Source organism: Hemiscyllium ocellatum, chromosome 5, assembly GCF_020745735.1.
Source record: "Hemiscyllium ocellatum isolate sHemOce1 chromosome 5, sHemOce1.pat.X.cur, whole genome shotgun sequence".
NCBI lineage: Eukaryota > Metazoa > Chordata > Chondrichthyes > Orectolobiformes > Hemiscylliidae > Hemiscyllium > Hemiscyllium ocellatum.
Window position 1 is genome coordinate 104,005,987 of NC_083405.1, and position 17,146 is coordinate 104,023,132.

The 17,146-nt window shown below is 39.7% G+C and overlaps 1 protein-coding gene across 3 annotated transcripts in view; it reads right to left on the bottom strand.

The window, feature by feature from the left end:
- The window catches only part of LOC132815811 (enhancer of polycomb homolog 1-like), a 238,959-nt gene that overhangs the window by 36,137 nt on the left and 185,676 nt on the right, over window positions 1-17,146 (bottom strand). For all 3 annotated transcript variants that reach the window (XM_060825074.1, XM_060825072.1, XM_060825073.1), the window contains 2 exons: window positions 1,508-1,653; window positions 1,028-1,234 (listed from right to left, as the gene is read on the bottom strand). In XM_060825074.1, the coding sequence (XP_060681057.1) occupies window positions 1,028-1,234; window positions 1,508-1,653 (353 nt within the window). The remainder of the gene's footprint in view (window positions 1-1,027; window positions 1,235-1,507; window positions 1,654-17,146) is intronic.

Consider the following 17,146-nt stretch of genomic DNA (forward strand, 5'->3'; position numbering starts at 1 on the left):
TAACTCGTCCATGATATCCTAAATTAATCTAGCCCCATTTGCCAGCATTAGGCCCATATCCTCCAAACCTTACCTGTTCATATCCCCACCCAGATGCCTTTTCAATGTTGTAATTGTACCATCCTCCACCACTTCCTCTGGCAGCTCATTCCATTCACACACTATCCTGTGTAAAACAAGATGCCCCTTATGTCCTTTTTCAATGTTTCCCTTCTCACCCTAAACCTATGGCCTCTAGTCTTGGAATCCCCCCCACCCTGGGGCAAAGTCTTGTCTATTTAGCCTATCCATGCCCCTCATGATTTTATAAAACTTCTAGAAGGTCACACCTCAACCTGACACTCCAGGGAAAGTAGCCCCAGCCTATTCAGCCTTTCCCTATAGCTCAAACCCTGAAAACATCCTTGTAAGTCATTTCTGAACCCATTCAGGTTTCTCTACTAGAGCAGGGAGACCAGAATTGCATGCAATATTCCAAAAGTGACTTAACCAACAGGTTGTTATTGAGTATTACAACAATTAAAACTGCCTGTAAATAAAGTTTAAATTTACTCTGATGGATTTGAATGAAAACAACTGTGTGCAGCATGTCAGGACTTTACTAGTTTAAACAAAGGTAAACGTAAACAAGATAACTAAAAAAAAACATGAACTTTGATTTTCTATAGCTCATTTAGTGCATTTTAAGACAATATTTTAGATAACTAATAACCGATGCTCAAAAGTTCAAACATCAAAATATTGGTATAATAAATCTTTTGTAAGATAATGGTGCATTTCATTAATATGCTCAAATTTATAACTAAAACAAAAAGTTAATTTACGCAGTCAAGGAGAATCTTGAAGTCTAAAAATTTGGACCATTTAATAAAAGCAACTTTGTAAATGCCCAAGACAGCTGAAACATTAACTCATCAAGGTATTTCCAACATCAACATCTCATATTAAAGATGATCTTTAACGAGAGAAATTCAAATTTCAAATAGACGACATTTCAACTGTCAATCATAGATAGTAGCAAACAAACCTTTCTGGTCTGCATCTTTTCAGTTCTTCTCCTGAAGGCAACATAAGGATCATTGGTACTGGAACCATCCCGTTTTTCCTGTTTAACGGTTGGAATAAGTGAACATCCTCGGCAGGTTTTCCTTTTCCGAATCCAATATTCATATACTTCCCGGATGAGGTCATCATCCTCCTTCAATAGTAACTTTGCCTCCTGGAGAGTTACCAGCTAACAAGACAAATCAAAATTCCCGGTAAAAATGCTGACTAAAATTAAATATCACACTCTGTATAACTTCATTCAAAAACAAAATTCAACAGTCCAATTTCTCCATCGATTTTCCGAAAAAGCACCTTATAAAAAGGTGCTGACTGTTGCTATCCTGTCTCGCTGGACAAGATTATTCAGATATGCATATCAAACCTCCTCCCCACGAAAAGAAATCACATTAGATCTACATCACTAACTTAAGACATGTAATAATTTAATTACTTTTCCTACCTGCTGGCCACTGCCTTTTTCTAGACGATCAATCATCTCCTCAAATTGTAGAGGGGTAATGTCCATCTTCTTTCTTAGTTTATTCACAAACACTTCATCATCCGAGTCCATATCATAGTCTGGTTGCTCGGCATCCAAGCTAAAAGCTGGATAAAAGATTGCATTCAGAGTTCAATCAAGAAAATAATTAAGTTTGGGAATTCAAAGAGCCTCAAAGCTTTTATTTGAGAAATCATTTATGGACAAATTTAACAATTTGATGAATTGAAATTACTCAAGTAAAAAAGTGTTGGTAGTTACTACTGTTTTTGTATCTTGTCTCAAGTAGAAAGACTTGACAATCAATTTTTTTGCTGAATCCTAAAACAATAAAATTAATAAAATTTTAATGCAAGAGGCCAGTTAAAAATTATTTTCCTATATTAGTAATTTCACAGTAGAAGCTTCTATTAGCTATAAAAAGCCCAATTTTCAGCAGAGCACTGCATGCAGACCCATAACTCCAATGATTGACAACTTAAATCTAAAATCTTACATCTCAGTACTTATTCTTTAATTTTTAAATCACTAGATAACTGCTCAACCTTCCATACATCAATTATTTTTACAAAGTTCCTATACCACTTATTGTTCCAAACTAGGTACGCTCTTTCCTTCTTACAATGCACTTAAAATATTTCACACCTTAGTAGTTTTTGTTTTGCTTACTGAACACTTGTCACTTCATTTCCCAGTCCAAATACATTATGGCCATCACATGTGCTACAGTACACTGCCCAAATGGTGCCAGCAGATTCAACAGTAATTGTCAAAAAGGAATTAAACATCAAGAACTTTGCAGGGCTACAGACAAAGAAAACACAGGTAGGCAGAAAACCTGGAGAGTTCTACCAAAATTTGCTCAACAGGAAAGAGAACTCTTACTGATAATGGGGCTACGTTTAAATGCTACGTTATGCATTAAGAAAGTACTTAAGTTAAGCTAGAAAGTTATATTATAGAAGAGAAAGTATTCCATTGCCTGCAGCAGTTCTGAATGTGCAACACAAAACTAATCCCAGTGAACTACACCTCAAAGTCACACTGCACAGAAATAGACCCTTCAGTCCAACATACCTTGAAGGCATGAATTCTAAAGGAGAGGCTGAATAGTTTTGAGACTTTTTCCCTCTGGAGTGAATGGGGTTGAAGAGTGACCTTATGATTTCATAAACCTCTAAGTCAAAAGATAAGGGGAATAGCCAGGATAGGGGAGTCTGAAACTGGAAGGCATAGATTTAAGCCAAGAGGGGAAAGATTTATAGGGATTGATGGGCAATGTTTCCACACAATGGTGTATATATGGCTCCTGAGAACGTTTAGGTTCACCTGCTTCAAACAGTTATCCACCAGCTATAATTGTGCAAGTTTCTCCTAGCTTTTTTAAGGAGAATTTTAAGTTGATGCTCAGGTCATAAATTTCCAAATCAGACAAGAGTTTTCATTTTCAAAACCTTTGATAAATTCAAAATTGCATCTTTTTTGCTTCAGTAGAAATTACCCTATCATGTTTTGCCCCAATTCCAGTCACAGCCCACTTAATAAATCCACACACTTTTAGGTTTAACATCTTTTGTATCATGTCAGGATGGTAGTACAGTAGATTAACTGGATGGATTGTGCCCTTCTCTCATTTATCACTTCCCAATTATTTTCTATATAAGATGCAGTGTAAATTGTAATTTTTAAAAGTATATATTTAATACATACACATTCAATATTTATTCAGAGTTTAAATTTCTAGTTTGAGTTAGTAATTGTTGAGTTGTGTACGTCTGAAATTAATTATTAACTTGCAACTATTTCTGCAGTCATGGCGATTTCCTTTGCAACATTATTTTTGAAGCTTTTGCTGTATTTTTTTGATTAAATTGATAGAATTTCATGAACAAAAACAGCAACAAGTTCCAGCTAAAGTAAGTTAGAAGAGGGTTGTTATTTTTAGAAAGCTTTAGGGTAACACCTATTGCGTAGAGGGAGAGCAAGAGCAAAAGGGGTTCAAAACAAAAAGCCTTTTCTGAATTTGGAGCAATCCTGTGAAGTCCTCAGTATAGGATGACTGTATAGAGCAGAACTCCTGAGAAGGGAAGAATACAAAGAGAACAAGGTTACCTTACAGCCAAGTCTTAGGGTTAGTCCCAGATGAGAAGGGTTAGGACAAATCCTTGCAGTGGCAAGCACAGTACATTGAAGTTCAGCTGTACGACAGCTCCAGGATGAAGCTGCAGTTCCGGTCTAAACGTTGAAATTGCTTGACTTAAATTTCCAAAATGTTAAGACAGACACACTAGTAACAGTACTGCATGAGTCATGTTTTCAGTACTGTACTAGGGATAGGTTTTGGGTATTTACGAAAAGCCATTTCTTTTCATTTTAAACTTTTACTGAGAGATTAAAAATCTTAGCTGTATTATAACTTGCTGGTGTGGTTTATTCTATTTGATCATGGCTTATTACAAAATAAAGCCCATTTTTGTTAAATCAAAATCCACAGCATTGTCTCTGAAACTCAACTATCTTTTTTTGAAATAAAACTATGATCTATCAAGTTAGGTTTCTACCTCTTCTGGGAATCATAAAAATTACCACCAATTGCCCACCCAATGGTAACATATCCAATGTTCCACACTAATTGGTTACACGAATTAACTCTATGCACCTTTTAAGATCCAAAATTGAATATTTTCACAGCTATATCCACTTGCGATCTGCCAATACTAAGCTGTATAAAGCGCCATTCTTTACTCTTTCTTTCAAAATGCATTACCACAAACAAGCCAAATCAAATTGCAAAGGCTATTCTGTACCTTCTTCAAAGTCTTTTATCACAGCCCTTCTTGGATATTTGTTAAGCCTGTGTCGTTAGCAAATTCAAGACTTTACACATACCTGAAAAATCATCATTTTCAACCCCTCTCAAATGCAAGCATTTCCTTTAACAGACTTAAGTGAAAGCATTCCAAAAAACAATATGCATAATACATACCATGTTTCTGTAACCTATTCAAATGAGAACTGCCTTTAAACTGTCAAATAAAAAAACTGCTCTCCCTATCCATAATTAGTGGAATTTGGGAGTTTGTTTGTAATTAGCATTAGAGTAACAAAGAAGTATTTTGTTTTAACAGTAGACATTTTTCTTCTTTGTGGATAGCATACTACACAACTGCAGTGTCAGGTACATACGTTAAACAAATCTAACTGATGTATTGCATTACCGAACAGCAGATTTTAAATTTGGTGTGTTTGCAATGAGGCTATCTAGAAAAAGCTATCAACTTCACAGTTTTACTTAAGCTTACAGAAGTAGTACAGCAGTACTAAATGGAACAAAATTAAAACATTTGAATTCTGAGCTGCCCAAGAGACAATACTTTTTGTTGATATTAATTCTGTAAGTTAGCTGCAAACATTGCTGACCTCCCAAATTCTAGAAATCTAACAAGTTAGTGCAAAAATACAGTTGCAGTAGAAATACTGAAACTAAAAATCTTGTTCGTTTTGGAGAACAAAAAGGTTTTGTATCGATACAGAGAGATTTGGCAAGGGGTTGGGGAAAATGAACTGATGTAATGAAGGAGGAGGCATTTGCATCACAGCCCACTCATGTTGACAACAAGGGTTGGGATATCTGGTCGGCGTGGACGGGTTGGACCGAAGGGTCTGTTTCCCATGCTGTACACCTCTATGACTCTATACCAGTTGTTCTCTTATAATGCACAATGTGATTTGGCTCTAAAGCAACTGGTGAATTAAAAAACAATTTTTACAAAATGCAAACTCCCATTGGCTGTTACACAATTCCATCCCTGGCACTAGGTGCCACGTGTGCTGAGACTCATGTTGACATCACATGGTTAGCCAGCTCCCGTGCTTTGTGGTGACGTGATTCTTGAAAGGTACAGTGTTGTACAAAGTAATTTTCAGTCTTTTTTTTTTGTAAATCTCATTGTACTTCCATATGCATGGAAAACAAAGTTGCAAGAATGTTGACAGGAAGCATTCAGAACCTAGATTTCTATGAATGAAGAACACGTACCAGGTTTTAAGGTAGCAAAGGATCGTAAAACTGTATTGTTGGGGGCCAATGCTAGCGGAGACTTAAAATTTAAGCCTGTAGTGGTGTACCGAGAATGTACATAGGGTATAAGCAGGTAGGGAAAGAGTGAAGTTTTGTGAAACAAAGAGGTTCAGCTAAGCATGATTCAGATCAGATAAGAACAAGCACGGTGGCACAGTGGTTAGCACTGCTGCCTCACAGCGCCTGAAGACCCGGGTTCAATTCCCGACTCAGGCGACTGACTGTGTGGAGTTTGCATGTTCTCCCCGTGTCAGCGTGGGTTTCCTCCGGGTGCTCCGGTTTCCTCCCACAGTCCAAAGATGTGCGGGTCAGGTGAATTGGCCATGCTAAATTGCCCGTAGTGTTAGGTAAGGGGTAAATGTAGGGGTATGGGTGGGTTTCGCTTCGGCGGGTCGGTGTGGACTTGTTGGGCCGAAGGGCCTGTTTCCACACTGTAAATCTAATCTAATCTAATCTAATGGGGTGCTGGAGACAAGGGTAATGGGTTCACAAGGTGGAAAAGCAATGAATACGTAAAGCCATTTAACAATATTAGAAGCATTCATAATGAAAGCCAGCTAACAAGGCGGAAAGTATTCATTATGTGAACTGAAAATGTGTTGCTGGTTAAAGCGCAGCAGGTCAGGCAGCATCCAAGGAACAGGAAATTCGACATTTCGGGTAAAAGCCCTTCATTATGTGAAGCCAGTTAAGGTTAAAAACGTTCATTGTTCATCCATAGAGCAGATGGCTTAAGCTCTACTGTTGACACTCGCTGCTTGTAATGAGCACCCAAACAATATGTAAGTTGCTTTGTCTAGATGCTCCTCCCTTTAAAAAGACTATAAAATACGTTAAGAAACTGCCATTCCAGAGTAGACCAACTTATATCTCTGCACACAGGTAACTGTTCGCTCTCCCTCCTGAACCTGAAATAAAGATGAAGGAGGTAAAACTACACTGAGCGTTTTGATTCGATGGGGGGTGGGGGTGAAAGAGGAAACAGGAGGAAGACTCACCATTCTGCCATCCCTAAAGTCTTGAAAAGATTACTTTAAGTCCACATTTACTTGAGGTCAAGCAAAGAGAGGTTGGATGATGGAGAAATTAAAGGGCAGAAAAAAGGAGGGTTTCCACACAGCTCCTTGCTGAACCTGCCAGTTCAATACGGAACTAAAACTGCTCAGCTCAGCTAGAGCTGACTACTCCCCTCTCTTTATACAGGTCACATCTAAAGCATGACCACTTTGGCCTGAAGTCTTAGCTATTTACATATAATCCTTTTCACTTCTGGATCAAACAGACTGATCAGAGCCCGGCCCAGTTATTGCCCCTCAAAAAAAAGGACAGAGTCTCCTTGAGCCAAGGAACAGCTTTGAGAAAAAAGGGACTAGCTTTGTGACAATTCTGACAATATGCCAATCAAGGCACAGATTTGTTAAAGAAATATTAAAATGCCTCTTTGCTGGTTTAAGTTTTAGCTGTCTGTCTGTGTTCACTGTGTATGGTGAAAATTTGAAGATGTTTTTCACACCAGTCAAAACAGCAAGGATTGAAACTGTATGGGAAAGCCATGTTACAGACTTCCAGCATTTTTTAAAACCAAAGAATGAAGACCTGATACAACAGCATTGTCTTTATTCAGGATAAAAGGAGTGAATTGGCAGAATATTTGTAATTACAGGGAACTGGTTTTGTTTCACAGTGTGGGGAAAACCCCAAAATTAAGTAACTATTTTGCCTTATTTGAATTAGGATCTCAATTCAATGTATTTTGTGGGCTACGTAATAGGGCAGATTTTGTTTTTACATTAATATTACACAACATTAGGTCATTTTTAAAATGATCAAACATGTAACCTTAAAACAAACGGATCAAGGATCTTGAACCCCTGAGTTGTTTAAAATTCTATAATGCCAGCTTCAAAAAACAACTCTGCAGTCATGCTTTAGCCAGATGAGAGTATTGTATTAAAATTGCTGCTTTTTTAAAATGCAGTGTTCAGAAAAAGAGTTATCCTTGTTACATTGGACAGCAGAGTTGGAACAGCAGGATTTACATGTATTTGGAAAGGCAAGGACTGATTAGGGATAGATAACATGGCTTTGTGTGTGGGAAATCATGTGTCAAACTTGATTGAGTTTTTTGAAGGAGTAACAAAGAGGACTGATGAGGGCAGAACAGTAGATGTAAGCTAAATGGACTTCAATAAGATATTCAACAAGGTTCCTCATTGGAGACTGGTTAGCAAGGTTAGATCTCATGGAAAACAAGGAGAAATGGCACCACAGTGGCTCAGTGGTTAGCACTGTTGCCTCACTATACCAGGGACCCTGGCCTGACAGCACGGAAACAGAACCTTCGGTCCAACGCGTCCATGCCAACCAGCTATCCCAACCCAATCTAGGCCCATCTGTCAGCACCTGGCCCATATCCTGTGCCAAACCCTTCCTATTCATTTACCCATTCAGAAGCCTTTTAACTGTTGCAATTGTACTAGCCTCCCACCACTTCCTCTGGCAGCTCATTCCATACACATATCATCCTCTGCGGGAAAAAGTTGCCCCTTTTATATCTTTCCCCTCTCACCCTAAACCTATGCCCTCTAGTTCTGGACTCCCCGACCCCACGGAAAAGACTTATCCCTTTGTCTATTTATCCTATCCAAGCCACTCATCATTTTATAATCCTCGATAAGGTCACTCCTCAGCCTCCGACACTCCAGGAAAAACAGCCCTTGCCTGTTCAGCCTTTCCCTATAGCTCAAATCCTCCAACCCTGGCAACATCCTTGTAAATCTTTTCTGAACCCTTTCAAGTTTCACAATGTCTTTCCGATAGGAAGACCAGAACTGCATGCAATATTTCAACAGTGGCCTAACCAATGTCCTGTACAGCTGCAACATGATCTCCCAACTCCTGTACTCAATACTCTGACCAAAGGAAAGCATACAAAAAGTCTTCTTCACTATCCTATCTACCTGCGACTCCACTTTCAAGGAGTGAATAACCTGGACTCCAAAATCTTTGTTCAGCAACATTCCCTAGGACCTTACCATTAGTCCTGCTAAGATTTGCTTTCCCAAAATGCAGCACATCATATTTATCTAAATTAAATTCCTTCCACCACTTCTCAGTCCATTGGCCCATCTGATCAAGATCCCGTTGTAATCGGAGGTAACTTTTTTTCGCTGTCCACTACACCTCCAATTTTGGTGTCATTAGCAAACTTACTGACTATACTCTTATGCTCACATCCACTTTTGTAATATTGCTTAAAATTCTTGCCTCCTTCCAAATAGGACAATTTTGTGAAACTTGAAAGGGTTAAGAAAAGATTTAAGGATGTTGCCAGGGTTGGAGGATTTGAGCTATAGGAAGAAGTTGAACAGGCTAGGGCTGTTTTCCCTGGAGCATTGGAGGCTGAGGGGTCATCTCAGGTTTATAAAATCACGGATAGGATAAATAGACCACCTGTTTTTTTTACCTGGGGTCAGGGAGTCCAGAACTAGAGGTAAAAGGTATACAGTAAGAGCAGAAGATATATAAAAAAAATATAAAAAAAGGGAACTACGGGGTAACTTTTTCACCGAGGGTGGTACATGTATGGAATGAGCTGCCAGAGAAAGTGGAGAAGGCTAGTACAATTGCAACATTTAGGACTCATTTGGATGGATATATGAATAGAAAGGGTTGAGGGATATGGTCAAGAGCTGGCAAATGGGACTAGATTAGGGTGGGATATCTGGTCGGCATGGACGAGTTGGACCAAAGGGTCTGTTTCCATGCTGTACATCTCTATGACTCTAAGATAAAACATCATGCCAAAAAAAAAGTATCAGCTTTCTGATGCAAAGACACTGCATGATGGAACCGGTTAGTGAATAAATACTAGGAGCTCGAACTGTGCATAGGTAATTGGAATCCAATTGTCAGTAGGTACAGGGTCATAGTCTCAGGGACATACAACACGGAAATCAGTCCAACTGATCCATACTGATCAAATATCGTAAGTAAATCTAGTCCCACTTGCCAGCATTTGGCCCATATCCCTCTAAAACCTTCCTATTCATATGCCTGTCCTAATGCTTTTAAAATGTTGTATTTGTACCAACCTCCACCATCTCCTCTGACAGCTTATTCCATACACACCACTCTCTGCATGAAAGAATTTCCCCTTAGGTCTCTTAAATTTTTACCCTCTGATCTTAAACTTGGGCCTTCCAATTTTGGACACCCCTTCCCTGGGGAAGAGATCTTGTCTATTCACCCTACTCATGATCTTCATGATTTTATAAACTTCTACAATGTAATCCCTCAGGCTCTGGAGCTCCAGGGAAAATAGCCCCAGCCTTTCCCCACAGCTCACACCTTCCGATGCTGGCAATATCCTTGTACAGGTACACAATTCTTTACCCAAAACAGTCGGTACCAAGTGGTTTTTGGAATTTTTAGACTTTCTGAATAAGTGATAGTTCAACGGTGAAATTTTAAAAATACCTAACTGAACAGCAGACTCACTGAGTAACGGGCCTTGAGACAGAATGGAGGCCCGCCAGTGCTGGGCAGCAAGCAACCCTCCACCATCACGCACTTTTTTTATATCTTCGAGCCAATTCTCCCAGTATTCCATGTAATCTAACTTCACTAACCAGTCTATTAGAAACCTTGTTAAAGACTTAATGAAGTCCAGATAGATCATGTCCACTGCTCCGCCCTCATCAATCCTTTGTTCCTTATTCAAAAAACTAGTTAGTCAGACACTATTTCACATGCACAATGCCATGTTGACTATCCCGAATCAGTCCTTGCCTTTCCAAATACATGTACATCCTGTCCCTCAGAAGTCCCTCCAACAACTTGCCCACCATCAATGTCAGACTCATCGGTCTAAAATCCCCTAGCTTTGTGATATTGAAGAGTTAACTTGCTCTGCTGACCTGCAGGAAACTGGATATCTTGAGGCTAAGATGGGATGCCTCTCACTTACAGCAAGATTGTAAGAAATTTACATTATCACCTATTATTCAGAGCCATTTACATGGCCATTTCCTTGTCATTCAGAGCAATTTACATTGTTACCTCCTATATATACACATTTTCATCCCCTTCTCAGAAATCAATAAGAACGTTACAGTTGGAATTTGACTACTCCTATAGTTATAAAAAAATACAATTCACACCAGATCTGGCCATTAAGGCATGACTTGCATTACACTGATTCTGGAGATGACGTTGTCACTGCATTGTGTCTTGAGTGTCATGTTACAGAGGGAGTGACTGGGGGTTGTCTTGTGAGCATTACTGACTGATGTAAAGATTTCGCATAAAGGAAGGACTGCTTCCTTTGTTCAGAGCGCTTCCCTGGACATGCTTCGCAAGCATGGCGAAGAGCGTCCAGTGTTTCTCCAAAGTTTATATTGTACTTATTTAATAAAATTTGGTTGTTGTTTGCAGAAGTTGGCAGTTGCATTCAGCATGTAAGGATCTCGGGAAAAACAACTAAACAGCTTTTCCTTACTACCTTAGTTAAACTGAGAAATAAAAAGGGATGATCACCTTATTGGGATTGTATTATAGATCCCCCCAATAGTCAGAGGGAAATTGAGAAACAAACTTGTAAGGAGATCTCAGCTATCTGTAAGAGTAATATGGTGGTTATGGTAGGGGATTTTAACTTTCCAAACAGACTGGGACTGCCATAGTGTTAAAGGTTTAGATGGAGAGGAATTAAGTGTGTACAAGACAATTTTCTGATTCAGTATGTGGATGTACCTACTAGAGAAGGTGCAAAACTTGACCTACTCTTGGGAAATAAGGCAGGGAAGGTGATTGAGGTGTCAATGGGGGAGCACTTTGGGGCCAGCGACCATAATTCTATTCATTTTAAAATAGTGATGGAAAAGGATAGACCAGATCTAAAAGCTGAAGTTCTAAATTGGAGGGCAAAACGGGAACATGAGATAGCTTTGGCAAATAGAATTAAGGAGAATCCAAAGAGTTTTTTCATATATATTAAGGATAAAAAGGGTAACTAGGGAGAGAATAGGGCCCCTCAAAGATCAGCAAGGCAGCCTTTGTGTGGAGCCACAGAAAATGGCAGAGATACTAAATGAATATTTTGCAGCAGTATTTACTGTGGAAAAGGATATGGAAGATATAGACTGTAAGGAAATAGATGGTGATATCTTGCAAAATGTCCAGATTACAGGGGAGGAAGTGCTGGATGTCTTGAAATGGTTAAAAAGGTGGATAAATCCCCAGGACCTGATCAGGTGTACCCGAAAACTCTGTGGGAAGCTAGAGAAGGGATTGCTGGGCCTCTTGCTGAGATATTTGTCATCGATAGTCACGTGAGGTGCCGGAAGACTGGAGGTTGGCAAACGTGGTGCCATTGTTTAAGAAGGGTCGTAAGGACAAGCCAGGGAACTACAGACCAATGAGCCTGACCTCAGTGGTGGGCAGCTTGTTGGAGGGAATCCTGAGGGACAGGATGTACATGTATTTGGAAAGGCAAGGTCTGCTTTGTGATAGTCAACATGGCTTTGTGCGTGGGAAATCATGTCTCACAAACTTGATTGAGTTTTTTGATGAAGTAACAAAGAGGATTGATGAGGGCAGAGCAGTAGATGTGATCGACATGATCTTCAGTCAAGTGTTCGACAAGGTTCCCTATGGGACACTGATTAGCAAGGTTAGATCTCATGGAATACAGGGAGAACTAGCCATTTAGATACAGAACTGGCTCAAAAGGTAGAAGACAGAGGGTGGTTTTTCAGACTGGAGGTCTGTGACCAGTGGAGTGCCACAAGGATCGGTGCTGGGTCCTCTACTTTTTGTCATTTACATAAATGAATTGGATGTGAGCATAAGAGGTACAGTTACTAAGTTTGCAGATGACACCAAAATTGAAGGTGTAGTTGACAGCGAAGAGGGCTACCTCAGATTACAACAGGATCTGGGCCAATGGGCTGAGAAGTGGCAGATGGGGTTTAATTCAGATAAATGTGAGGTGTTGCATTTCGGGAAAGCAAATCTTAGCATGACTTATGCACTTAATGGTAAGGTCCTAGGGAGTGTTGCTAAACAAAGGGACCTTGGAGTGCAGGTTCATAGCTCCTTGAAAGTGGAGTTGCAGGTAGATCAGATAGTAAAGACGACATTTGGTATGCTTTCCTTTATTGGTCAGAGTATCGAGTACAGGAGTTGGGAGGTCATGTTGTGGCTGTACAGGACATAGGTTAGGCCACTGTTAGAATATTGCGTGCAACTCTGGTCTCCTTCCTATCGGAAAGATGTTGTGAAACTTGAAAGGGTTCAGAAAAGATTTAGAAGGATATTGCCAGGGTTGGAGGATCTGAGCTACAGGGAGAGGCTGAACAGGCTGGGGCTGTTTTCCCTGCAGCGTCGGAGGCTGAGGGGTGACCTTATAGAGGTTTACAAAATTATGAGGAGCGTGGATAGGATAAATAGGCAAAGTCTTTTCCCTGGGGTTGGGGAGTTCAGAACTAGAGGGCATAGTTTAGGGTGAGGGGGGAAAAGTTATAAAAGAGACCTAAGGGGCAACTTTTTCACACAGAGGGTGGTACGTTTATGGAATGAGCTGCCAGAGGATGTGGTGGAGGCTGGTACAATTGTAACATTAAAGAGGCATTTGGATGGGTATATGAACAGGAAGGGTTTGGAGGGATGTGGGCCAGATGCTGGCAGGTGGGACTAGATTGGGTTGGGATATCTGGTCGGTATGGATGGGTTAGAAGGCATGGACTGGTTGGACCAAAGGGTCTGTTTCCATGCTGTACATCTGTAGGACTATGACTACCAGCTTTACCATTCACCCTAAAAGGAACATACTATCTCTTCACATTATCTCATTTTTGAAGAGTTCCCATTTTACAGCCATTCTTTTACCTGCAGACATCCACTCAAACAACTTTTGAAAAAGTTCTTATCTAATACCTTCTAAACTGGAGGAAGGCCAACTTTGATATTTTAGATCCAGTCTATCCTTTTCCACCACTGCTTTAAAAGTGATGAAATTATGGTCACGGCCACAAAGTGGACTTCCACTGACGCCTCAGCCCTGCCCGAGTAGGTCAAGGCTTGCATTCTCTCTAGTAGGTACATCCACATACTGATTTAGAAAATTTTCTTGTACGTACTTAAATTCCTTTTCATCCAAACCCTTAACATCATGGCAGTCCCAGTCTATGTTTGCAAAGTTAAAATCCCCTACCATAACCACACTATTAGCCTTAGCACAACATCACCCTCTTTTGTCTGCAGCATTCAGAGGTTACAGAAATGACAATTACTGGTTATGAAAATATCTCATCGGTGCACCAGAGGGAGCCTTATCATGCGGGTGCTTATGTAGCACCTGGCCTGGGAGAGCTCAACACCACCTATAGTTGTCTGAAAGCTGCTCTATATCTTAATGATGCTAGTGAATGATCACAAAACACAAAATGAATTTGATCTTAAATTACTCTGGTAATTGTCAGCTTCAATAAATGAATGTAAAGTTGCACAAGCTACATTTTTGACAAACATTAATTGCAATGCAAACGTTTTACAAGAAATATCGAATTATGAAGCAATCCCATATACTTGACATGAAACTTCCAAGGTTCCAAAACCATACAGGGAGTTCATTTTTAATATCAAAGAACCTTTATTTTAATTCAGGATCACAGAAGTTCAGCTTTTCAGAGCCAACTCCTAAAACTTGTGTTATCAAATCAATTATGAAAAATTGAATTACCAGCATTAAATCTGGACATTATACAAATGGCTATCTACTTCAGAAATATATTTCCAAGTTACAATATCGATACAAAACATAGAAACACCCAAGTGCTTTCAAAAGTGCCTTCTGCATTATGAAATATGAAGACAGTTCTTGGATGTGAAAAGTGGTAACATGTTGTGCTTAGTTCCCAACTTTCACCAACTTCAAAAGTAGTAAACTCAACATTTGTACACTGCTATATTTGCAACCCAATTTAAAACACAGACAAGGCATAAAACGGTTGACTTAGTTAAATCAACAGAACTATTAGGACATCATGCTCTAGCTGTCCTTAGATTAATTACTGGTGAAACTGAATGATATGTGGAACAAAATCGCCAATGTTTTAGAAACTTGAACTGGGCACAAATTTGCCATCAGCAAAATTTCAGTATTCACAAGACGGCTGACAGACGAGGATAATCATCATAGGGCTGTGGCAGGAAGGTTTAAGAAGGACATTAAACATTAATAGTTATAAATCAGGAGGATACACTAGAGGGCTCTGGAACTAAATCTATTGTGCTTAAGAAATATGAAGTCAGAATTTGACTAGAACATGGCATTAAGGAGCCCTTGTAAAACTAGACTCACTGCGAAGTGAGGATATTTTCTGAGGATAGCCAGTGTTGAACATAACATGCAACTAATCAGATCTGGAAGCAGTTTACATCTATAGAGCATGACCTAAACAATATTCAGGTTTGGACCGACAAGTGGAAAGTAACATTCATGCCACCCAAGTCCCAGGCAGTGACCATCTCCAATTACAGATTAACCAAAACTGAAAGGAACTGCAGATGCTGTAAATCAGAAACAAAAACAAAAGTTGCTGGAAAAGCTCAGCAGGGTCACCAGACCCGAAACATGAACTTTTGACTTCTCTTCACAGATGCTGCAAGACCTGCTGTCTGCAAACAGCAACTTCTGTTTTTGTTATAGATTAACCAACCATTGTGCCACAATGGCTAATTGCAATATCAATATCCTGGGTGCTAATCACTGATCAGAAACTGAACGAGCAACAAAATATCTGGCATATCAGAGGCTGGGAATCCAGTATTAAATAACTTACCCCTAAACTCCTGTCCATCACACCCCAAAGCAGGTCAGGAATGTGAATGGATACTTCCCACTTGCCAGGATGAATGCAGCTCAACATTACCCAGGGCAAAGCAACCTGGTGGACTGGCATCATATCTACAAACATTCCACTTCCTTCAAAACCTACATACAGTTCCAGCAGTGTAACAACAAAATTCAATGTAGAAATTCACTAAGGATTCTTAGATGCACCTATCAAAACCAAAGTTATCTAGCAGGACAATGGAACAAATAGATGGGAACACCAAGACCTACACCACCTGATTTGGAAATATTTTGCTGTTCCTTCAGCATTGTTGAGTCAACATTCTGGATGTCCTTCCCTAACAGTGCTATGCTGTACTAATACCAAAACAGACTGCGGTGATTCAAGAGGGCAGCCCACCACCACCACCTTCAAGGACAATGAGGGATGAGCAATATGTGCTGTCCCAGCCAGTGAATTCCACATCCCAAATATTTAAAAAACAGAAAAAGACAGGGTGCGGAGTCACTTTTCTAGGGTTTCATTTTTATTACACAGCTCCAGACAATAAGGAGATATATAAAATTTGTGGAACACAAAGGTATGCAAAAGAATAGCAGCAACATTTAGGGACTTCAAATTGCCTAATACAGACTAAGCAAGAAGAGCCCACATTAGGAATGGAAAGGAATTTCTCACGTGTACAAGAGAGCTTCCTTGATCAATATTCCTAGAGTCCAAAGATGCACAGTTATGAAGAAAGATCAAAACAACATGTAAGCAAATATCAAGAATAAAGTGATTAGTTTGAGAAGACATTACGCCCAGCAAAAGCCCCAAAAGGGATTTTTCTTTGGTATGATCTAACTTTTGCAAAATTGTGTTCTTCTCTCTGATCAGGTGAAACTTAAGTGTTTAATCACTATCGCTAATTTTAGACTTAAGTAAACATCCCGATAACAGATTAATTTAATTGGCTTATAATATTTAATTACATAGTTTCTTGGTTTGTCTCCCTCACCCTTCTTAAATACTGGCATGAGTTAACACCACGTGAAACAATTTTCCAATTTAAACAAACTGTTCACAAATAAAGAGAGAACTTTGGAAGATTATTCTGAGTGTCCAACAGTCTCTCCTCTTTTCTTTAAAATGTGTTAGACCCAATCCCAAGCAGATTTCACAGCACTGGGGGCAAAAGGAAGAGGTACTGCTGAAGTAATTTTGTACCAAGATGATCAAGACAGGTCAGTGTATTTACTAAACATATTCACTTTCTTTTACAAGGAGTTATTCTATAAATAGTATGGCAAAAACTCCAAGAATAAAACTCACACTTCACTGCGTAGGAAAAGGAATATAAGTACAGAGGAACCTCGATTGTCTGAATATCGGATTATCCGAAGGAGATAGAGGTCCCGATAGAAACACTATACCAAAGAGCCATTTCAACACTGATTGCATGCGTGTGTGAAGATGTCAGACAGGGCAGGGTTTGGACAGGGGGAAGAGGGCTTGCACACTGTGTGCTGCCATCTACTCTCCTAAACGGGGAACAGACTGAGCAAATGCCTCCTGTGTCAATCCCATTGAACTGATGGGGTGGGGGTGTGGGAGGCTTCAGCAATGCTGTAGGACCCTTACACAAGTGTGTCGAGAACATAGAACAATACAGCACAG